Source organism: Mustela lutreola, chromosome 3, assembly GCF_030435805.1.
Source record: "Mustela lutreola isolate mMusLut2 chromosome 3, mMusLut2.pri, whole genome shotgun sequence".
Classification (NCBI taxonomy): Eukaryota; Metazoa; Chordata; class Mammalia; order Carnivora; family Mustelidae; genus Mustela; species Mustela lutreola.
This window is the reverse complement of record NC_081292.1, coordinates 78,767,814-78,792,821: the sequence shown is the minus strand read 5'-3', so window position 1 is coordinate 78,792,821 and position 25,008 is coordinate 78,767,814. Positions and strand designations below refer to the sequence as shown.

The following is a 25,008-nucleotide window of genomic DNA, read 5'->3' as shown; positions in this document are numbered from 1 at the left end:
TACCACTTCAGTGGAAAACCCACATAGTGTTTCTCTTCTTACCTTATAATTTTCCAAATCACTAAGTAACTGAAGACAATTGATTTATGGCAAGAGAGCTTTAAAGAAAAAATAGTTATGTCCCAAGGATTACTCATAACCAAGTGTCACGGCAGCCCCATGCCTGTATCACTGTCGGGAAATTCTGCCTACTGAGTCAGAATGTTTCCTGCTGCTACAGGCAGCTTTGGCTCTGGGCTGGCATTGACTGTACCACCATGGCATACTCCTGTAGAAAATAGAGGGAGAATTTTAATTAATATATACCTGTGTTATATTCAAGAAGATGTTGCATTTCTGAAGTTAGAGAGGTGTCACCAAAAAAAGTAAGTCTTAATGGAGATAAGACAATTAGTCATTGATTTAAAAAGGGAGGGAGGGGGATTTAACAGCTGATTGGATGCCACAAAAATTAAGGTCAAAATAGAAAAATATATTTAAGAAAGTCGGTTACAGGGTGCGTGGGTGGCTCAGTCACTAAGCGTCTGCCTTTGGCTCAGGTCATGATCCCAGGTCATGATCTCAGGACATGATCCTAGGATCCAGCCCCGCATAAGGCTCCCTGATCACTGGGAAGCCAGCTTCTCCCTCTCCAGCTCCCCCTGCTTGTGTTCCCTCTCTCACTGTCTTTCTCTCTCATAAATAAATAAAATCTTAAAAAAGAGAGAGAAGAAAAGAAAGTTGATCACAACACGGAGGAGAAAGATAAAACTAAAATTATGAAGACATAATAGAGAGGAAGGTCATATCTTGGAAACTCACTTTAGGGACATAAAGGAAACAGATAAAAGTGGGATCTGAGTAGGTGAAACAGCAATAATCAAGTTTTCTTTAAACATAATTTTATATTCCCAATGTAATAAAGATTTCAGACAATAATCTAATAAAACATACAGTATTATAAGCAAATTTAATGGAAATAGAACTAACCCTAGAAATACCCTCATAGTATGTTCAATTTTAAAAAATTAAGGCATTTCAGTAAATATCCAGAGGGAGAAAAAATAAGGTTACCTAAAAGGAAACAAGAAGGATCTTCACCTTATAGTCCTCTGACTAAATAACTGAAAATAATTGAATTATAGCAAGAGAGCTTTAAAGAACACATTTTTACATCCCAAGAATTATTCATAAGCCAGTGTCATTCATGCCCTAACTCAAGAGAAAGACATTTAAGATATGCAAGTGTACAGATTATGACACAGCCACACTTCCGGGAAAAGTCACATGAAAATATGTTTCAGAGCAATGAAAAATAAGGAAGCCACAGGTAGGAAGGATTGATGGTAATTATTGAAACAGTCACTCAGATGGAGATATTTGATGTAAAAAGGAACTGCAAAATGTGATTATTCTTTAAAAGTTGAGTTATATTCTAAAAAGAATGGAGAAATGAAATGAATGAGGGACGAGTCTTACAGCTCCAAATTAAACTCACAGACACGAAGAGAGGAAGAGAAAAAAGGAAAAACAACTGCCCTACTCATCCTGTCCAGTAAAAGGAAGTCAGAAGAAACTGTGGTTCTGCTTTTTTTTTTTTTTTTTTTAAGTCCCAAAGAGGCAAATGGAAATGCTTTCAGAGGAAATGACATATGACCTTCGACTTCCTTTAAAATAACAGGGGATCTGGGGAGTAAGGAGAAGTAAGAGATGAAGCAGAATGGGCAATATGTTGATATTGAGTGATGGATATGAGAGTTGATGAGTGTATTTGCTCTGGTTTTTTTTTTTTTTATTTGAAAATTAACATAATAAAAAGACTTTTTTTAAATCTCAGACTGGAGCTTAGATTTTACCCTTTGAAATTAAACAACAAATAGATACCCAAGTACATAAGTACAATTTACCCATTTATCTCTTTATTACCACAGTAGGAGCTGTTAGCACACACTTCACACGGTCACTGGATAGCACAACTGATCTTGACCTTTCAGAAAAATCTTTAAAAATGGCAAAAGATCCTAAGAAAAAAATCATAATAAGTAAAAACTAAAAATAAAATAAAAGTGGCAAAAGATCCTGTCTAGAAGCATTAAAAACATACTGTGAAATTCCTTCTTGGCCTCATTATGCAGTTCAGGCTTTTTTTCATAAATCTTATAATGCTCAGATGTTTAATTAATGATTAGGAAAAAATAGGTGTCTCAGTCTCATTTCCCCTTTTCAAAAGATCTCATAAAAATCATGTTGTTGGCTTTCAAAATCAAATCAGCAGCCAGCTGTTTTAGTCAAAAGAGCATGTGACTCTTGATCTCAGGGTTGTGAGAGCCCCACATTGGGTGTAGAGATTACAAAGAAAATAAATAAACTTAAAAAAAAAAAAATCAAGCCAGCCTTCACAAAACTGTAAAATCACTGCAGATATCTCTGGAAATTTACATTAAATTTTGCCTTCTTGGAAGGCGAAGATGTAGATGAACTTCACTGGAAGCCTCTTTTCTTTTTTTTTTAACGTCTTAAATTTTTTTTTTTCAGTGTTCCCAGATTCATTGTTTATTCACCACACCACTGGGAGCCTCTGACAGGAAACTTGTTGTCATAGGTTCTATACGAACCATCTATTTCCACTCTGTGGGCAAAAGCAATTCAGATTAGGCTTGTAATGTGGAAGTTTATTTTAGAAATGTCCACAGACTGGCTTCATAGTTACTGCATATAAAATGACTGAAAAAAGAAATTTTAAAATGAAGTACACAGGCTGACAGATAATATTTAGTTTAAAATGTGCAGTGACTATTGGAATATATTTCAAATATTCAAGAATGGAACCCAGATTGCAGACTACATAAGTAATTTAATTTGACACCAGTGATGTAACCAGATATGTTTTCCCATAAGAATATATTGTGCTCACATAATGTTGAATTCTCAGCCTTAAAAATTCTAAGGATTCATTTTCAAGTGATAGAGCATTCCACGGATTCTTATCTGCAATAATACTCAAATATCGTAAGCATAATCTCAACACATTTTGGTAACTGCCTGTTCAAACCGTCTATGACCAGAAGATAAAAGGAAACAGCAGGAAGGCAGGAGTCTGGCCGTTCAGAAACCTGAGGCTAGGAGTCCATGGAAGGTGCTAGAAAGACAGCTCAGCACCAAAAACCAGACTCGCATCACTGCCTCTCCATGTTCTCATTTCCAATTCCCAAGAGAGAGAATCTGGCCCAGTATAAGTCTGGTATCCACTCCTGGATCAATCTGTTCTGGCCCTTCTATAGGCTGAGAGACCATCTTAGAGGAGCTGACCAGCATGTTTTGAGAGACTGCAACTTTGAACCAGCATATGGCCTCCCAAAGTAACGATGACACTCGAAGGAAATAGTGCTAATTTAGGCGTTTGAAATCTGGCATTTTTGTATCTATCACTTGCAGGGTTTATAATCACATTTCAGAGATAAATCCACACATCTCCTCCATTTATCCTCAATTTAGCAAAGATCTGTGGGCAGGCCCCAAAGTAACTGAAGTCTAGAATCACCAGACAAACCCCCACCTTCACCAGACATGGGGGACTGTGAGGCTTTTGTGTGATCCTCTGTGCTCCCTCCAGTTAGTGTGGGTCATCCAGTAATCCAGAGACACAGCTAAATGAATATTTTTTTAAAGATTTTATTTATGTATTTGACAGAGAGAAAGAGAGAGTGAGAGAGAGAGAGAGAAAGGGAGAAACAGACTTCCCACTGAGCAGGGAGCCCATCATGGGGCTCAATCCCAGAACCCTGGGATCATGACCTGAGCAGAAGGTAGATGCTTAAAGAATGAGCCACCCAGGTGTCCCTCCATGAATATTTTTACCTATAAACTGTTATTAAAGGTTGCCTGAGGTTGTGAAAGAATAGTTGAGCAGAAATGACCAAATAGAATGAATAAAACGTTACTAGAAAGAAATGATCAAACATCTGATATTATCAGTTTCACACATTTCTGCATTCCATGATAAATCTGCTCTCTCTGTTTCTGCAAGTTAGACTGGACCCCATTTCTTTAAGACTTTTTTCTGACAATTTTCCCAGAATATCACATGTTCAAAGCGAATATTTTTTGAAGTTTTCAGTTGAAGTGAGAGCTGTACTACCAGCAGCATTATCCAAGGAACACATGCACTTAATTACATAGATAATTCTGTTACAGAACTCATTTGATAGATTGAAAGACAGGCATATGATTAGCAAATAAAAGCCAGCAATTATGGCTTCCTTTTTTCATGTTTGTCTTCTCTTTTAAAATAGAGGCCAACTCATCAGGGAAATACAAATCAAAACCACAATGAGATATCACCTCACACCAGTCAGAATGGCTAAAATCAACAAGTCAGGAAATGACAGATGCTGGCGAGGATGCGGAGAAAGGGGAACCCTCCTACACTGTTGGTGGGAATGCAAGCTGGTGCAGCCACTCTGGAAAACAGCATGGAGGTTCCTCAAAATGTTGAAAATAGAACTGCCCTATGACCCAGCAATTGCACTATTGGGTATTTACCCTAAAGATACAAATGTAGTGATCCAAAGGGACACATGCACCCGAATGTTTATAGCAGCAATGTCCACAATAGCCAAACTATGGAAAGAACCTAGATGTCCATCAACAGATGAATGGATCAAGAAGATGTGGTATATATACACAATGGAATACTATGCAGCCATCAAAAGAAATGAAATCTTGCCATTTGCAACAACATGGATGGAACTAGAGCGTATCATGCTTAGCGAAATAAGTCAAGCAGAGAAAGACAACTATCATATGATCTCCCTGATATGAGGAAGTGGTGATGCAACATGGAGGCTTAAGTGGGTAGAAGAATAAATGAAACAAGATGGGATTGGGAGGGAGACAAACCATAAGTGACTCTTAATCTCACAAAACAAACTGAGGGTTGCCGGGGGGAGGGGGTTGGGGAGAAGGGGGTGGGATTATGGACATTGGGGAGGGTATGTGATTTGGTGAGTGCTGTGAAGTGTGTAAACCTGGTGATTCACAGACCTGGGGATAAAAATATATGTATATAAAAAATATATGTTTATAAAAAATAAAAAATAAAAAATAAAAAAAAAATAGAGGCCAACTAACTATTTTTAACAACTTGCTGGTACCATTAAGGTCAGTAAGCTTCACCTTTGCAAAAGTGGCAATTTTAGAAAAGAAAAGCAGGCAACTTCCATCATGTGTTGGCCCCTGAGGGAGTCCAGGCTTTGGGGGACCAATGATTGTCTTCTATTTTTCACAACATTTGAGATGGGCAAGTTGAAGATCCAGATGGTATGAGGGTCGGAAAGCAAAAGAAGGTCTCTCAGGCACCGTGTCCATTAGCATGGACCAGCCTGAGAAGTCACAGAAGTTTGCAACCCTCGCTGTTTCCCCTGCCTCTCATCCTAGACCCTTCCCCCACAATTCCAGGAATCCCCAAGGCACTTCATTGTCTCATTCTGGCCCAGTCTCTCTTATTAGGAAAAAAAATAAAGTCCAAATTCTTTTGCACTTAGATGTAAAGGAATTCTTAGATTGTTCCTACTCACAAAATCTACAGGGAATGGTAATATTAGATCCACAAGAATGACCTTGCAGTAGTGTAATGTGGTATATGTGGAAGCTGAGCAGAAGACAGACCTGGTGTTTGGGGCTATTTCTGGTCCTTCGTCAGAAGCCACACTCCAGCCTGGTCCAAATCCCAGCCGCATCTGGCACCGGCTTCTGCTGTTGATTATAGAGAAGCCCAGCATTCCAGGCATCCTCTGGCACTTTCAAAGCCTCCTCCTTTTCTGTGCAGTCTTGGCCAAAGGCCAGGTTATAACTCTGCTTGCTCATCTATCAGAAATGAATTGGTTTTTAGATACATGAAACCACAAAGAAGAGAGGGAAAAAATGGATACCTTTGGGTTTTAGAAAATCAGAGCAGCAGAGGGCTCATGACATTTTCATATTTGCATGGAGTCAAGATTCAGTGTTCAGCAGCATCCTTACCTCATGGCACATAACCCTTCACCTCATGCCCAGACATTTTGAGGCACCCAGGAGAGAGATGGGCTTTTCTGTCCTAATACTTTGTAACAGTAAGGCCTAAGGGAGTGAAAGAACAGTAAATGCTGACACCTGGAGGGCATTGCAGTATTGCAGGATCTCAAGCCAGTGAAGCTTGAGGCTCAGATGTAAGGGACAGAAATCTGATTCCTTGAAGACATCCTTTATCCTAGCTGAAGTTCAGTCGTGTGCATCTTTTTGGTTATGCAGGTGCAAACCAGGCAATAGGATGACATAAAAGCAATGTCTTTGTACTGGCCAGAACTGGTTTTTTAATTCAGGTCCAAGTCAGGTTTAATTCTCTTTGTCTTGGTTTTATCGTCTATGAAATCAAGACAATAATACCTCTCGCAAGTAATTTTATTAGTTTTTTTTTAATCAGATACTTTGACTTTTAAAAAACAATCTGCACCCATGGGTCCAGGCTTCCCATTGGTCCTGCGCTGCTGTCCTGGGGAACCCATGCTTGTTTGGTACCCAGTTTCCCCCAAAACAGTTAATCTAATTATTCCCATCTACAGGTAGAGCCTCACTCATATTGGGCACATCTAAAAGCCCAGTCAATACTGGTTTGCTAACTGATTAGTAGTAGAAGAAATGTATTATTTTCCTACTTTATTCCCACCACGTGGGTAAAAGATTGTTTTAAGCTAATATTGTTATTAGAATCTTTATTCAGCCAAATGTCTCAAATGCCATGAAGGAAATTAATGATAGTTGTGGATTCTGGATGGTCTCAAAATATGAAATTTCAAGTCTGTGCCAATTTCCAGCTTCCTCAAGAAAAACACCCCTTTTAAAATGCAAAGCAAAGCAATCCAATTCAGTGGTGTCCAACTCAAAGAAATCAGTGAGAGCTAACAAGTTTCCCAGCAGCCAAGCCAGAGGAAAGAGAAAGCCTTAGTACAGGGCCCTGTGCAGCCTGGGTGAGACTCACACAAAGCCTGGTTTATTAGGAACCACTGGAAAAGCTACAAAGCTCATGCTGCCTTCCTGAGCCCTGTCACAAATTTCCACTTTGGACCGAACAATGTCTCCCCTTGTTCTTGCCATCTTGCTTGTTGATTTTTGTGCTCCACCAGTGTGAAATTGGTGGATCCGGCCTGGGACCATGGGGACAAATGGAAGACAGGCTCCTCTAGGAAGACCTGCCTGTGTTCCCTTTCACATCACACCTTCTCTGAACAGGCATTTTAATAAACCTTATACCTAGGAGGCTTGCACGTAGAATTGTGGCAACTTCTACCCTGCTCTCTTGTCTGTTGCAATTAAGATTTGAGGTATGTTGTTTAGAAGTTAAAAATCATGTTTTAAAAAAATATTTTTATTATAGCACCTGGATGGCTCAGTCAGTTGAGTGTCTGCCTTCAGCTCAGGTCATGATCCCGGGGAGCCTGCTTCTCCCTCTATCCCTCCCCCTACTCATGCTTCCCGTCTCTCAAATAAATAAATGAAATCTTTTTTTAAAAATGTTCTTATTACAATAAATGTCAAATATACATAAAAGCAGAGAAAATTGCATAGTAAATAATAGCATAATAGAACCTGATTGACACATTACCAGCTTCAACAATTACCAACTCCAGATCACATCATGTTTAAGTTCATTCATTTACAACTATTGATTGAACACACATTATGTCTCAGTACTGCTTTAGATTTTTCTGAGACACAGGTCTGTATAAGGGCAAAGTCCTGACCCTCACAAACTATTACAATTCAGTGCAGGAAATGCTGTGACAAAAGAAAGAATATGGGCAGCTAGCCCAACCTGGGAGAGCTTCCTGGAGGAAATGGCATCTAAGCTGAGACTTGAAGGCTAAGTAAGAGATGGCCTTAGGATAAAAGAGGAGAAGCAGATTAGGAATGGGTAATGATTCAGCAGAAGGAGAATTTATAAAAAGAGCCAGGAATGAACATGAACAAGGGGATTTTTAGGAACCGAGGAACCTTAATATGATTGGAGCTTGAAGTACAAAGAGTGAGAAAGAGTACAAATCGAATCATAAAAGGTCTGCATGCTGTATTAGGGCCTAAAGAGAAATGAGGAGCCAGTGATTGGAGCCAGGGGAAGTGGGGAGTGGGTAATGTGATCACACTTGCCTTTTAGAAAGATCCCTCCTTCTGCAGGGTGGGGAACAGGTTAGAGGGGACCTAAGTGCTGCACAGGCTCCAAGGTGGGAAACTGTTTAGGAGAATGCTGTAATTTAATTAAGTGAGCTGGGGAAGTCGCAGAGGGGATGTTGTTAAGTGCTTGCCTGGGGAGGTATGCTGGGCTCCAGAGCTCCCTGGGGATTCTGCTCTGCTTCTCTTCTCTAAGGTATAGGATTAGTGTGTGTGTGAGTGTGTGTGTGAGTGTGTGTGCCTCCTCCTTTGGGGAGGGAATCCCAAGAGAGGAAAATGGAAAGTGATTATGTATAGGAGAATGAGTCCCACAATGAACCCAGAAATCAGCTCTTTGGAAGCCCTAGAGACCATCTTCACTAAATCTGCCTGGGCAGGAAAGGAAAAGTTTCCCTGGGCAGGAAGGGAAAAGCCCAAGTGAGCACACACTTACCCTAAGTCACAAGGGATATGGCTGGTAGGGCTTCCGTCTCCTGACTCCGCCACCCCTTCCTCCATCTGCGGCTTTTCCACTGCTCTGATTTTATCCCCCTTCTCCCTTCTCCCCTCCACCACCAGGCACCCCAGGGGAGCAACAGAACCCCTGAAAAATGTTAGCATTCAAATGGAAGCAGTGCTGGAAACTTCTGTAGACAGACAACATAAGAAAAAGAAGACTTCTGATTATGCGAGCAGCCCCGTCCCCTGCATTTCTCACGCTTACATTGTTCAAGATTTTGTTTGCTTCCACCAGCTCTTAGGATTTCAATGGCAGGGTTTTTCATTTCTCATAGTCACTGACACCAATCCTTGAAAAGCCTTAGGATGAAATATTACAATAGGAACCCTTGGTGACCTGTTCCATATCTTCTTAAGAGAAACTGCATGTGATCTGAAAAACAAATGTTTGATTTACAATTATATCGGACTCTGCCAATCACTGTGCAAAGCTTGGCTGCACTAAGACTAGAAGCTTTCTTGAAAAAAATAAATAATTAAATAGGAACTTTATAAATTATACAGAGTTTCAACTATATTGTATTTCATTTCAGAATAACAATATTCTGCACTCCAAGGATTTAACTTACCAAAGGTGTCTGACACCTGGGAGGCAGGTTCTCCCAGAAACTTCACTCTGGTGTGTATTCTTCAGTATCTAAAATTTTAGGGACTTCTCTGTTGGTGCTTGAAATACTGTTCTTTAGCTTTAGGTAAATTGGGCTATTATAAAGCTATATAGCCCTTTTAGGATCTCAGAGAAGTAGAGAATGAGCAGCCATGTGATCGATGGACCCAAAGCCTGTAGAGTTGAAGTCGTGAATTCAATCTCCAGTGGTAGTTTGGAAGCATGGAATTCTCATTACTTGCTGGGTGTGAGAAGGAAGGGAAATTGGAATTTTAGTTTAAGAGAAAGAAAGTGGTCGAAGGTACTTTACATTTAGCTGCCATTGGAGGCATTCGGAGATATGGATCAACATTGTTGCTGTCCTTGATGACTGCCACTGTCAATCCTCATTACTGACATCAGTAAATAATGACCAAGTCTCCTGGATGTGGGTCAAGAAGCACCCGTCAGGAAGCACCAGTCTGTAGCCCAGTTCCGCTCCTTGCCAGCCTAACAGATATCATCTGAGCTCACTGGTCTGTAGCTTCCTGACCAAAGAGCAATGAGGAAGGGGGTGGTGAGTAGAGAGATGCATGTATGAGAACATTTTGTAAGTGTTTGCACATCAGGGTAAAATATGTAAAAAATATGATGCAAGGAAGTATGCAAAATATAGGAGGGATTTTGTTGGAGCACGGCTTACTATACTTCAGGAATAGCTTGCTTGGATATATATATATATATATATATATATATATATATATACACTCACACACATACATATATATATGCATATATATTTTTTTAATTGTAAGAATGCATGATTTTTAAAAATATGGTAGTTTGGACAAATGCAATTTTTATAGAGCTGGAGATCCCAGAAAAAGATCACTAAAATTTCAAAAATTAATTTTGAATTTTTCTTTTTAATTTTATATTTTACATAATAACTCCCTTCCTGATCTCTAGAGGTATAGAATATTATAGAAGAAAGAGCACAGATTTTAGTTCATTTTAGTCTTAGTTTAGTTTAGTTTTCTTTACCTTCTCAGCCTTTTTAATGATCTAACAGATAAGAAAAATGGAGGAGAAGGCCCATATGGATCTTAAAATCTTAAGACTTTGGGACATGGGCCTTTTTAAATTCTTACCATTTAAAAATGTCCTGGCTAACTTGTATTTTTGAATTGGAATATTCAAAATCAGACTTGTCCAGTCTTACATTTGTCATCTAATACAATTGCTGTGGCCACCCCTACATAGGCAGATGGGCCTTCCCACCCATACACCCCCAATTTGATTCTCTTGTCCAGACCAATGAGGCCACATAAATACCAAGAGGGCATAGAGAGATGTATTACTCCCATAACGAGGCCCTCTGAGGAGAGCAAGTCAGGTTGCTTGCTAACCGGTCCAAAAATGGCTGAAGAGAACAGAAAGAGGAGAGTGGCTTAGAATTTTATGGTGGGGCTGGAACTGAGGGTTCTCCTCTGCAAGAGTCATGACCTCCATCACTTGAACTCCCTGCACGTGCCAAAAGAGAAAGCATCGAGGCTGTCCTATCAGTTTTTCCGAATATGAGGCAGAAAGAAAAGGAGAGTAGTGGGGACTGAAAGTTGTCAGCAGTCAAGCATTTAAGAAAGAAACAAAGAAACAAAGAAAGAAAAGGAGCCAAGTCTTTATTACAGACTCTATTACAAAAATACAGAGCATTACAGTGTAGACAATATAGTTAGTCTCCATCTGGCCAGTCTCCAGCCTCTACTCCCTGATCCACCGAAGGCAACCACTCTTCAGTCTTAGCAGCTTCTTTGTATCCTCCTAGAGATAGTACACATATATACAAATATATGTACATGGGGGTGCACGCGCGCACGCACACACACACACACACACACACACACAGGATTGGTTCCTTTTGGGAACAATCAAAGGGTAGAAACTTCATAGTCCAAGGTTTGTTTAAATTCCTTCAAACTTGATCTATTATTTTCTGTATGAGTGTCTTTGACCCAGTTATTTCACTTGAGTCTCAATGTAGTCTTCTGTAAAATGGAGAGGACATGAATAACTGCCTGCAGGTTACAAAGAGAAGTAAATGACATGACATCTAACCAGAGTCTGAAACGTGACAAATGATGTCCCTTTTGTCTTATTTTCTTCTACTTCTCTAGCTGTTCCCTTTCAGTCTCATTTAAAAAATTTCTCTCCCTTTACTGACTCTGAAAAATTGGAAGTTCCCTAAGTTTTCATCTTTGGTCCTTTTCTCTTCTCACTGGACTCATTCTCCGTGGCTAATCTGGGCAGCGTCAAAGGTTCTAAGACAGCTTATGGATTGGTGACTCCACTCAGGCTCTGTCTCTTGCAGTCCACACATGAACTTACAAAAGTCTACTGACCATGCAGATTTACATGTCTAGCAGGCACTTCAAAATTAACAATTGTCTTCACTTTTGCCCAAACTCTTCTTCTCCTAGGTTCTCTATCGCAGTAAAAACGGGTACCATCATCCACCCGGTTTTGAACTAGCAATTTGGGAGGCAGAACCCTTGACCTTGCTCTTGTCCTCATTTCACACGTCTAATCAATTCCCACATTTCATTCTCACTATTCAAAGTTATCTCTTGATCTATTAATTTAGTTATCTCTACTCTATTTAACATTAACCTAAATCAAGTCATTACCATCTCCCCAAAAATTATTGGAACACCATGTTCCCTCATCCCTCTTTCCAGTCATGCTTGCCTCTAAGTAACATCATAGGACAGAGAGATTCTTTCTAAAATACAAACCTGATCCTATTAACTCCCTGATTAAGTTTTGTCAGTGGTTCCCCATTTCCATCTGGATGTGGTTCAAACTCCTTAAATTGATTCAATCTTATTCTATCTTTTCATCTTTTTCTTAGAATCTTACCCAATTCCAATAGCTTTAAATACCATTTTATGCTAATGACTCCTAAATGTACATCTCTCCTGGACTCCCACCCAGACCTCTACCCTGAGCTCAAGCCTCTTTTACAACAACCTATTTAGCAGCTCCATTTGAATGACTTATAGGCATCTACAAAATATGTTTACCAGGATTTTTTTTTGAAGATTTTATTTATTTATTTGACAGAGATCACAAGTAGGCAGAGAGGCAGACAGAGAGAGGAATGGAAGCAGGCTCACTGCTGAGCAGAGAGCCCAACTTGGGGCTTGATCCCAGGACCCTGAGATCATGACCTGAGCTGAAGACAGAGGCTTTAACCCACTGAGCCACCCAGGTACCCCGTCAAGGAAGATCATTTTCTTCCTTGATTTCCCTCCTCGTCTTCCTCATTTCAGCAAGCCACCCACCCAGCTGCTCATCTCAAAACACCTGGGTAAGATCTTTGATTCCCTTTTTCTCAGCCTGCACATCCAATCTACCTGAAGTGCAATTAATTCTCTCTAAAACATATCTCAGTCTGTCCATTTCTCTGTATTTTATCCCCATTACTGTCCAAGTCATCAACTTTTCCCACGTGGACCATTGCAAAGTCTCCTGTTTTCACTATTTCCAAGCGTGTCCCCTTCCAATTCACTTCAATACAAAGCATCAAAAGAGTCTTTTAAAAACATAAATCAGATCTTGTCACTTTCTTGCTTAAAACATTTCAGTGACTTCTGATTGCTTTTAAAATAAAATCCAAAATCCTTGCCATGACTTACTTGTCCTATTCAGTCTACATAGATTCTTACTACCCCCTCCTTCACCACACTGTAAGAACAGATCATTTTCAATTTCTTTCATGAGAACTTTATAGTTTTCTGAGTATAGATTCTGTGTCTCTTTGGTTAGGTTTATTCCTAGGTATCTTATGGTTTTGGATGCAATTGTGAATGGGATTGACTCCTTAATATCTCTTTCTTCTGTCTTGCTGTTGGTGTAGAGAAATGCAACTGATTTCTGTGCATTGATTTTATATCCTGACACTTTACTGAATTCCTGTATAAGTTCTAGCAGTTTTGGAGTGGAGTCTTTTGGGTTTTCCACATATAGTATCATATCATCTGCGAAGAGTGATAATTTGACTTCTTCTTTGCCGATTTGGATGCCTTTAATTTCCTTTTGTTGTCTGATTGCTGAGGCTAGGACCTCTAGTACGATGTTGAATAGCAGTGGTGATAATGGACATCCCTGCCGTGTTCCTGACCTTAGCGGAAAAGCTTTCAGTTGTTCTCCATTGAGAATGATATTTGCGGTGGGTTTTTCATAGATGGCTTTGATGATATTGAGGTATGTGCCCTCTATCCCTACACTTTGAAGAGTTTTGATCAGGAAGGGATGTTGTACTTTGTCAAATGCTTTTTCAGCATCTATTGAGAGTATCATATGGTTCTTGTTCTTTCTTTTATTGATGTGTTGTATCACATTGACTGATTTGCGGATGTTGAACCAACCTTGCAGCCCTGGAATAAATCCCACTTGGTCGTGGTGAATAATCTTTTTAATGTACTGTTGAATCCTATTGGCTAGTATTTTGTTGAGTATTTTCGCATCTGTGTTCATCAAGGATATTGGTCTATAGCTCTCTTTTTTGATGGGATCCTTGTCTGGTTTTGGGATCAAGGTGATGCTGGCCTCATAAAATGAGTTTGGAAGTTTTCCTTCCATTTCTATTTTTTGGAACAGTTTCAGGAGAATAGGAATTAGTTCTTCTTTAAATGTTTGGTAGAATTCCCCCGGGAAGCCGTCTGGCCCTGGGCTTTTGTTTGTTTGGAGATTTTTAATGACTGTTTCAATCTCCTTACTGGTTATGGGTCTGTTCAGGCTTTCTATTTCTTCCTGGTTCAGTTGTGGTAGTTTATATGTTTCTAGGAATGCATCCATTTCTTCCAGATTGTCAAATTTGTTGGCGTAGAGTTGCTCATAGTATGTTCTTATAATAGTTTGTATTTCTTTGGTGTTAGTTGTGATCTCTCCTCTTTCATTCATGATTTTATTTATTTGGGTCCTTTCTCTTTTCTTTTTGATAAGTCGGGCCAGGGGTTTATCAATTTTATTAATTCTTTCAAAGAACCAGCTCCTAGTTTCGTTGATTTGTTCTATTGTTTTTTTGGTTTCTATTTCATTGATTTCTGCTCTGATCTTTATGATTTCTCTTCTCCTGCTGGGCTTAGGGTTTCTTTCTTGTTCTTTCTCCAGCTCCTTTAGGTGTAGGGTTAGGTTGTGTACCTGAGACCTTTCTTGTTTCTTGAGAAAGGCTTGTACCGCTATATATTTTCCTCTCAGGACTGCCTTTGTTGTGTCCCACAGATTTTGAACCGTTGTATTTTCATTATCATTTGTTTCCATGATTTTTTTCAATTCTTCTTTAATTTCCCGGTTGACCCATTCATTCTTTAGAAGGATACTGTTTAGACACAAACAAATGGAAAAATGTTCCATGCTCCTGGATTGGAAGAATAAATATTGTGAAAATGTCTATGCTACCTAAAGCAATCTACACATTTAATGCAATTCCTATCAAAGTACCATCCATCTTTTTCAAAGAAATGGAACAAATAATGCTAAAATTTATATGGAACCAGAAAAGACCTCGAATAGCCAAAGGGATATTGAAAAAGAAAGCCAACGTTGGTGGCATCACAATTCCGGACTTCAAGCTCTATTACAAAGCTGTCATCATCAAGACAGCATGGTACTGGCACAAAAACAGACACATAGATCAATGGAACAGAATAGAGAGCCCAGAAATAGACCCTCAAATCTATGGTCAACTAATCTTCGACAAAGCAGGAAAGAATGTCCAATGGAAAAAAGACAGCCTTTTCAATAAATGGTGTTGGGAAAATTGGACAGCCACATGCAGAAAAATGAAATTGGACCATTTCCTTACACCACACACAAAAATAGACTCAAAATGGATGAAGGATCTCAATGTACGAAAGGAATCCATCAAAATCCTTGAGGAGAACACGGGCAGCAACCTCTTCGACCTCTGCCGCAGCAACATCTTCCTAGGAACTACGCAAAAGGCAAGGGAAGCAAGGGAAAAAATGAACTACTGGGATTTCATCAAGATCAAAAGCTTTTGCACAGCAAAGGAAACAGTTAACAAAATCAAAAGACAACTGACAGAATGGGAGAAGATATTTGCAAACGACATATCAGATAAAGGACTAGTGTCCAGAATCTATAAAGAACTTAGCAAACTCAACACCCAAAGAACAAATAATCCAATCAAGAAATGGGCAGAAGACATGAACAGACATTTCTGCAAAGAAGACATCCAGATGGCGAACAGACACATGAAAAAGTGCTCCATATCACTCGGCATCAGGGAAATACAAATCAAAACCACAATGAGATATCACCTCACACCAGTCAGAATGGCTAAAATCAACAAATCAGGAAATGACAGATGCTGGCGAGGATGCGGAGAAAGGGGAACCCTCCTACACTGTTGGTGGGAATGCAAGCTGGTGCAGCCACTCTGGAAAACAGCATGGAGGTTCCTCAAAATGTTGAAAATAGAACTGCCCTATGACCCAGCAATTGCACTATTGGGTATTTACCCTAAAGATACAAATGTAGTGATCCAAAGGGGCACATGCACCCGAATGTTTATAGCAGCAATGTCCACAATAGCCAAACTATGGAAAGAACCTAGATGTCCATCAACAGATGAATGGATCAAGAAGATGTGGTATATATACACAATGGAATACTATGCAGCCATCAAAAGAAATGAAATCTTGCCATTTGCAACAACATGGATGGAACTAGAGCGTATCATGCTTAGCGAAATAAGTCAAGCAGAGAAAGACAACTATCATATGATCTCCCTGATATGAGGAAGTGGTGATACAACATGGAGGCTTAAGTGGGTAGAAGAAGAATAAATGAAACAAGATGGGATTGGGAGGGAGACAAACCATAAGTGACTCTTAATCTCACGAAACAAACTGAGGGTTGCCGGGGGGAGGGGGTTTGGGAGAAGGGGGTGGGATTATGGACATTGAGGAGGGTATGTGATTTGGTGAGTGCTGTGAAGTGTGTAAACCTGGTGATTCACAGACCTGTACCCCTGGGGATAAAAATATATGTTTATAAAAAATAAAAAATTTAAAAAAAATAAAAATAAATAAAAAAAAAAAATAAAGGGGTGTTAGAAAAAAAAAAAAAAAAAAAACCAGATCATTTTCTTCCTCACTCACTTTGACTCCAGAGCCTCTAGAGCAGCCTGATACTGAAGAGACACATGATAAATATTTGCTGAAAGGATGAAGAAATGACTGGCGTGCAAGACCTTTCTTGGACCCTCCTTTAGCTATTCTCCTTCTACCTCTACGTATCACAAGCTGTGTCCCCCTACATTCTAGAATAGAATGGGAGATGGCAGTATCTATCTTGAAAGCACGTTTAGCTGAGGGAAGCAAAAATCAAAGCGAGGGAACCCCAAGAGATTCTGGCAGAATCAGGTGATTTATTCAGCTGCTTTTCCCAACGGGGTGGACATTCTCAGGCTCCTCTGAGCTCACACCTTGAAGAGTTTTTAATGTTTTCTTGAACTGTGGGAAATTATAAATAATATAAATAAATTACTATTTTAACCAGTTTTTAATGTATCATTCAGAGACATTAAATGCATTCAGAAGGCTGTAGGACCATCACCACTATTTCTATAACTCTTCCTTCAACCCATACACTCTGCATCCATCAAATAGTAATTTCCCATTCTCTCCCCCCAGCCCCTGGTAATCACTATTCTACTTTCTATCTGCATGAATTTGCCTATTTGGGGTACCTCAGATAAGTGGAATCATATAATATTTGTCCTTTTGTGTCCAGCTTCTTTCACTTAGCAAGTTTTTGAGGTTTCCATGTTGTAGCATGTACCAGAATTCCATTCCTTTTTATGAGCGGTTAATATTTGAGCTTGTTTTTGCATTCATTTGTCCCAAAAAATACTCATTGAGCACTTTAAGGACTGAGCACTATTCTAGACCCTACTGACATAGCAATGAACAAAAGAGAAAAAGTTGCTACTTTTGTCATATAAAGAAGTAAATACGTAGTATGCCAAATAGTAAAAAGTGCTGTGCAAAATCAGTATTGCAAGAGTAGCTGCACAAGTGGAAGAGATCTTCGTGGTAGGACAGGGCCATTCATGTTGTGCACTGAGGACTAATATAAGGACTTTGGTTTGTACTCTGAAATAAGAAGCCAATAGAAAGTCTGAAGTTAGAGAGTGACATAGCCTGACCTGCATTTTTAAGAAAAATCCTGTCTTCAATATTAAGGGGAAATAAAGCAAAAGGGAAGTAGAAATACCAACTAGGAAGAAAATTCAATAGTCCAGGTTAATGATGATAAGAACTGTACCAGAGAGTATTAGTCAAGGTTCTCTAAAGAACTAGAACCTACAGGACATGTACATGATCGACAGATGATGAGACAGAGAGAGAGAGAGAGAAGGAAGTGGGGAGGGGAAGGAAAGAGGGATAGGGAAAGGAGAGAGAGATTCAGCTAAGGAATTGACTCATTCAGGAGTGTTGGCTGGCAAGTCTCAAATCCAAATCCGTAGGGCAAACCAGCAGGTTGGAAATTCAGGTGAGACTTGATATTTCATCCTTGATCTAAAATCTGCAGGGTATATCAACAGGCTGAAAACCGAGGCAGGGTTTCTATGTTTTCATCCTATAGCCAGATTTCTTTGGAGGGAGAATCTATTCTATGCCTCTTTTTCATTTCTGGCCATTTGCTGGCAATCTTTGGCATTCATTGGCTTGTGGATTCTTCACCTCCATCTCTGCTTTCATTTTTACATGGCATTCTCCTGGTGCATGTGTCTGTGTCCAAATTTCTCCTTTTTAGAAGGACTCCAGTCATACGGGATTGGGGCCCATGCTATTCTAACATGACTTACCTAATTATACGGACTATCATCCTATTTTGAAAGAGGCCATATTCTGAAGTCCTGGGGGTTAGGACTTCAACATATGATTTTGGGGGAGACCCAATTCAGTCAATAACACAGAGAGATAGCTGTGAATATAAGCAGGGATACCCCAGTGTTTTTGAACTGAACAAAGTGATCGAGTTACCATTCACTGAAATGGAGGAAAGTCTGCAAGAGAAAATCAAAAGTTCAGTGTTGCATATAATTCAAACGAATATATGTATATATATTCAAATAAAGACCCAACTCCTATCTTAAGCTCCTCACTCAGTTACCACCACCAGCAGAAAGGCAGAGGGCCCAGTTATCTCTGAAAGGAGACAACCATCAGTGTTTCCCTTTTCCAGACATACATGTCACCTAAGTAGCCCTTATTGCTGGTCCCCTCCACTTCCATTCCTAGTCACACCTTCCCCACTATCAATGCTCATTATGTAACATCTACTTATATAAGTCCTAGGCATAGATCCACTTAAAAAGGTATTAAAAGAATGGATGAAATCAAAACGAATTATGAGATATTCTTTTTAACAGTTGTACTTTCACTAAGAACATCAAGATTTGAAATGAACCCTAATAGAAACATGTTATTAATAGTTTGGTTGGCCTCAAACTAATATTAATCTGTGACTCTAATATCCATGATCTGTCTATTATATCTTGCCATTTTCCAATCTGCTTTATAGTCAGCACAGGCAAAGACTTGCCAGTGGAGTTTTAAATCACTGCCAATTGGATTCTTATATCCAAGTGAAGGAATTGTTTCTCCAAATAATGGAAAATTAAAACGTATAATATACCTAGACCAAAGTAAACAGAATTTTTTAAGAGTCCAGGGTGGAAAAAAATAGATCCTTTCATAAAATTAAATCTAAATTCAAATTCCATTCTGTGATTTTAATTCTAAAAGCTCTGAGAAATTTTTGGTTAAAAGTATTTAATCCTCTGGTACACTGAAAAGAAACTTAAAAAATAAAGATTTTTTAAAAAAGTATTTAATCCTGCCCTGGATGCTTCTTCTATGAAAGACTATTGAGGGGTGAATGAAAATTTTCAAATTTGCCTTTTTAAAGGCATGAGATTTTTCTGTACATTTGGGTGTGGTGGGTTTTTTTCCCTCTCTGCATGGTTCAGTAGACAATCTGATTCATTAAGTAGTGGATATTCGATCTTTATAAAGTATTCCCTAAGTCTTCTGGATCCTTACAGAGCAGTGCTTTCAGGAATACAGATTCCAAGATGATTCTGTTTTGTGGCCAATATTACTGAAATCCTCAGTCATCTAGAATCTGGCCTAGAAGGAAGACAAGGATCTCTGGAGCACTGCGGGTAGGTGAAGGTCTTTCCTCAGATAACTTTTCTCAGATCAAATTTTGTGGTACATTGATAGTCCCAGAGCTCTGTCCTTGCCAGGAGGGCCAGAGGAAGTCAGATTTCAGCACTCTGCCCTTCTCATGCTTCAGATCCCTGCTTGTTAGGGAAGCCTGTAGCCCCTGCCCAGACTTGCTCTGACTGCAGAGTGTGTCCAGACAGCAGCCAGAATTGGAGAGTAGGCTGCTGATCCTGAAAGAAAAGACCAGTCTAGGGAAGGGTAAAAGCTGAATGTCTCCAAAGGAGCAGTGGAGCCGGGATGTTGTGCTTCTGAGGCTGAGTTTGAGACTTTTATTCTGTCTGAACATTTCCACTATTTTCCTCACAAGCGTCTCTGTCCTGAAGCAAAGGACCGAAGCGAAATGCCTAATGAAGCGTGCCCGGGAGAAGGGGCGTGCAAAAGACTTGGGAGGGAAGAAGAGAGAAGGGTCAGGTTACCGCTTCACATACTCGCAAGAAACCATTTGAAAATACGAGCTGGAGACGAAAATTCGGGGACCCAAGGAAGTTCCCTGAAGCTTCCTTCGGGGCCGTAGGAGTGCGGCGTGCGGCCCAGAAGTATGCCTGCTACTCATTTTCAGGGATTTAAGCTTTGCTCAAGCCGTGGAATGAAGGCTGTTTGGGAAGGGTCGCCGGTGGGTTTAGTTAAGCTCTGGGTCGCCAGGGGCTGAACCAGTTCTTTCTCGACTTCCTCTGCGTGGGGTCCTTGAGGCCTCGGTGCTCGCATCCCCTTAGGTTTTGCAGCCATCCAGCAGCGCACTCGGGGCAGGCGCGGCGGCGGCAGCTGGCAGGTGCGCACGAAGTTAGCTGCGAACCGCCCCAGCCCAGCTGCCCGCGGCATTCGAGCTCTATTGAAGCCGGCGAAGCACACACACCGACCCCAGAGCAAAGGCCTGGTCCCCTGCCCTCCTCCCCGACGAGACGAAAGCTGGGCGCCAAGGCCGGCTCTGAGCGTTTTCCAAATCTCTCCTTTCCTCCCCGCCTCGAGTGATCTGTTGGCACTTCTCCAGAAGCCTCCCGGGGCTCTCAGGGCCATTCCCTAAAATAAACACGTGGTGCCAGAAAGCCGGGGAGGGGAGAGAAGCATCTGAACTGGGAGAATGAAAATACTAGGAGAAAGACTCCATTCTCCAGGAAAAGGTATAAGGGAAGCGAAACTGTGTGAACTTACTCGGAAATGCAAACCAAGCTCCACTCTTTCCCCGAGCGCATACAAACGACCGAAAGACAAATCCGCCAACACGTTCGGCGGCTTCCCAGAAAGGGCCTCATGAATGAGAATGGGTTGCTAGGTTTCCTCCATCCCTCCCAACAGTCGCTTCCCCCAAGACTTCCACCGCCTAAAGAAAAAATGCCGGGTCTGGCAACTGCTGATCTGGGGAACTTAGCCAAGCCCACGGAGGCCGCCCTCGGCGTCTCCCGCCTTCAGGACCCTGGAGAGCGGCCGCTGCGCCCTTGGGACTCCCGCCTCGCTCGCCCAGCCCCGTTCAGCGCCTAGCCACCCTGTCACTTTTATTAGCTGCTTCCCGCCTCCACCTTCAATCTTCTTGGCAACCGCCACTCTTGTTTTTCACAAACAGATTAAATTGTCTTTTTGTTTTACTTGAGGGAGCTGTTTGGATTGGCTAAGTTAGGTTCTGAATTGTAGCTTCTCTGAAGGTTAGTGGACCAAGAAGCTCTAAGAGCTCAAAAATGAGAGCCTGACAAAGCAGGTGACCTTAAGAAGCCACTGAGTTCAATCCCTTTACTCTATAAATGAAGCAGATAAATTAAAAGAATAAAGAGACTTTCCCAAGGTTAGTTGTGGAGTTAGTTGCAAGGCTCAGCCTAGAACCCCGGGCTTCTGACTTTTAAATTAATGCTTCCCTCTACTTTCAAAGAAAATAATAATGATTTTACCTTTACACTGGCAGTTTAGATATCCTAAACAACAAGTGGAAGGTGTAAAGCCCTGTGTTCCTGAGAATAAGATGGACACACAGAGTGCAGAAAGGGGCCCTGCATAGTGCACACTCATGAGACCCAACACAGTCCTGGTAACCCACCCACACCAACCAGCACAATCCAGGTCATATCAGCCAGTCCCTTCTTCCACCCAGCCTACGTCTGGGATTGCTCAGTCTTCTGACACTAATCGATTCTCTCCTAAGCACTTCCCACACTGGAACCTAGTAACCAAGTCCAACTTCAGTGACTTGGCAGGCAGAGCTCTAGGCACTTTAGGGGGTGGGGAAGGTTCAGAGGGAAAGCGGGAGAAGAGCAAGAGTTGCAAAAGTGAACTAGATGTTCATTCACTAGAAAATCCTAAGAAGGATGACTACAGATACTTTTATATACTGCATCTCACATTTAAGGTGCATTTGAACTCCCTGGGAATATTAACATTCAGATTCTGACGCTAAAGTTCAGGATCGGGTCCCAGATTCTGTATTTCTAACAAGCTCCTGGTTGTCATTGAAGCTGCTGGTCCAAGAACCACAATGAGTGCAGAGTTAGAAAGGGGGAGAGGAGAAGAGGGTAAAGGAGAGAAAGGAGAGGAGAACCCAACCAAAGGCCTTTCCTTTTGCTCTCACCTACCTTCTCTTGCACCCCCAAAGTACAGCCTCAAAATGCTGCAGTAAATGATACTAAATACACATTTTCTTCAGTCTGTAGCTAGACCCAACAGTAATGGTGTGTTGCTTTTGTTTCTCTCCCCTTACCTCCTGCCCTTCCTGCCGCCGGCCCTGCACAGCTCCCAGATTCGCCCGCTGCCCCGAAGCTGCTCGGTCTCCTTTTTAGCAAGCTCTCTGGCCTCGCGCGATGCTTCTCTCATCTTCTCCGGCGACTCCCTCCTGGGGCGCCCGGACTTCTCCCTACGGCTTCTCGCTTTCTCCCTACCAGCTGGGCTCTCACGGGGTACGGGGAGCGACCGGGCCGCCTCTTGCTCCTTCTGGGGTCAGTTCTGACACTGCCCAGCCGACCCCCAGGGGGACGCCCGCCCAGAGAAGAGGACGCCTGCGCTGGGCAGAGCTCGCCCATGCCCGTAAGTATAGTTGTCTCCACCACGCCCCACCCCCCACCCCCCCACCCCCCGCCTCACCCAGGCACCAGCATCCCCTGCTCTTCCCTAACCTCGACTGACCCACTCCATGCCAGGCCAGCAGGGCTCCAGCCCGCAGAGGCTAGGGCGGAAGGGGGCAGGGGAAAGGGCAGAGAGTTTTGGTGGGAAGAGCAAGAGAGGCTACAGCTAGTTCAAGGAAAAGGCGCCAGCGCCTCGCCTCACACCCCCTTTCCGCAGGAGACCCTCGAAGCTACTTTTTCCTGGACCATTTCCTTCCAGTGTCAATGGAAACTGTGGGAGCGGGAGGGAGTCCTCGCCCTTCCTGAGTCTGCTTCTCAAACTCTGGTTCCCAATGGTGTAGTTCAACCCCCTTCTTACAAGCCTCCCCCTCGACGCGCCACCGCCCCCTCCTCGCGCTCCCACTCCCATGCCCTCTCAGCGTCTGCAGGCTCTGGAGGCCTGGGAGGAAATGACGTGATGTTATTTTTGTGTCAGGTCAGCTTCCAGCTTCAGTTTAGCCCTCTAAGCTCCCGCGCCGGGCTCAGGCGGTCGGTTTGAGTCTTGCTCTCGAGGGTACACGGCGGGGTCTATAGGGACACGCAGTGCTCTGTGCCCGCGGAGCTGGGAGGCAGCGTTTTTCCCTCTCTTTACCCCTGCACTTCGGAGCCTCTGGGGACGGAGGGCAGCTGCCAAAAGTCTCAGCGGGATCCGAAATCCGGAATTAGCCAACCCTCCCACCCCTACCCCCACCCCCCGACCTGGTGGGGCCTCCGGCTCCGGTAGCAGGAAGAGGGCGTGGAACTCCTTTCCAGTGAGGGACCAGCAGAAAGCGTACCGGGGTGGGACGGGTGCAGCTCTCCGAGTAGCAACCGGAGAAAGAGACAAGGTAGGAGGCTGCCCTCCAGATGCGGGGTAGTCCGTGGCGTGACTCTCCAGGGCTAGAGCACGCCCTCCGCGTGCGGCGCACCACCCCCCCCCCCCGCCCGGCACACTCACACTTGCACCTCCCACCGCCCCCCTTCATTCACAAGGTCTGAGCACGCATTCCCACACAGCCGAGTCTCGCTCAGCCCCCGCGCGCCGAAGGGAGGGAGCGCAGAGGGGGTCTTGCAGACTCTCTTCGCGCTCGCCTGGCTTAACGCCCACACTCTGGATTCTGCCTAATTCCGGACTGGAGGAGGGGGCTACAGTCCTGCTGCGGGGTCCAGCTTGGAGCCGGGCTCCCCCCAGCCCCCGCCGCAGTGGAGCGCGCCGCCGCAAGAGCGAGGCGAGACCGGGATAGCCCGGCTGGGGAGGCGGGAGTGAGGGGGCGGGGAGGAGGGTTAGCTAAGGGAGCGTGATAGAGGGAGAAGAAGGTGAGAGGAAAGACCGAGAGCCAGAAGAAAAGGAAAACCAGGGAAAGCAATCGCGGGCGTAGTAAGGCCACCAGTTGGAACTGTAATTTAAAAAAAAAAAAAAAAAAGGCACACGCGAAACGCATGCGCACGGCCGACGGAGGCGAGCTGGCCCGAGCTTCCCCTCCCGCTCGCCCGGCGGACGGTGAAATCGTGAGTACCCCGCATCTTCAAACGCTTTTCCCCTTCTCGGTCTCACTCTAAGGCCTCGGGCTGGGAAGTGGCCGGGGCCAAGCGGGACGCTCACGCAGGGCTGGACCTGGAGCTGTGGTCGTTGCCGCGATGGCAGAAGTCTGCTCATCCACGGGTCCTGCCGGGTAGGTCAGTCAGTGTGTATTTTAGGTGTGTATGGGCTTCGGGTGTGACTGGGTCTCAAGGAGGGTCCCAGCCAGCAGGATCAGTTTCTGCCGGGTCCAGCGGGGCGTGCGCGCGATTCGACCTCTGTGGCCTGGGTCAGTGAGTGGGTAGCCCTTAAAGACTAAAATACGTACTGAACCCCCCAAGTAGATTTGGGGCCCTCCGGGCTGTGGAAACGTCGGCATTCTCACCGGGCCGGGCGCCCGAGACAGACAGTTTGAGCGCAGGGAGGACGAAAGAGGAGACACTCCCTGAATCACAGAACCTCGCTTTAAGAAAAGCGCGACTCAGGCGGGGCACGGGGGAGCACCTGCACTTGCACTCTGGAGGGTCTGACTGGGTGTCCGCATTCACGCTCTTGAAAACCAGCTGGACTGAACTGTCCGCGCACCCTCGGACAAGGCGGTTACGGTGCAGGCGCCGCGGGTGTTTTTTTTGAACAAACCCAGGCGGTCGAATCTTCCGCTCTCTCCGAGGGGCGCTAGGTAAGTTGGAACGTGTCCCGGCAGCCAGGCGGCGGAGACTGGAAGGGGGCGTGGGCGCGCGGGGTCCTAGGAGGGACGTCGCGCCCGCGGGACGGAACGGTAGGACCTTTTAGGGTGGGTGCGCGTGGCGATTCCCCTCCCCCCCGCGGTGGGGAGGAGGC

At 43.2% G+C, this 25,008-nt stretch overlaps 1 protein-coding gene and 1 long non-coding RNA gene across 7 annotated transcripts in view; one reads left to right on the top strand and one right to left on the bottom strand.

The window, feature by feature from the left end:
- LOC131826835 (uncharacterized) lies at positions 1-22,360 on the bottom strand. Its single transcript, XR_009351774.1, has 4 exons — positions 22,271-22,360; positions 9,249-9,527; positions 8,615-9,052; positions 1-268 (listed from the first exon to the last, which is right to left on the bottom strand). It is a non-coding gene; the product is annotated as an uncharacterized LOC131826835 (long non-coding RNA).
- RGS20 (regulator of G protein signaling 20) overlaps positions 1-25,008 on the top strand; it is a 79,985-nt gene that overhangs the window by 5,110 nt on the left and 49,867 nt on the right. The window contains exons 1-2 of one of the 6 annotated variants that reach the window (XM_059166446.1): positions 23,413-23,497; positions 24,211-24,322. Coding sequence is in view for 2 of the 6 variants with exons in the window: in XM_059166450.1 (XP_059022433.1) it covers positions 22,271-22,593 (323 nt within the window). In the remaining 4 variants the exon portion in view is untranslated. The other 5 variants (XM_059166447.1, XM_059166450.1, XM_059166449.1 and 2 more) reach the window with 5 other exon arrangements.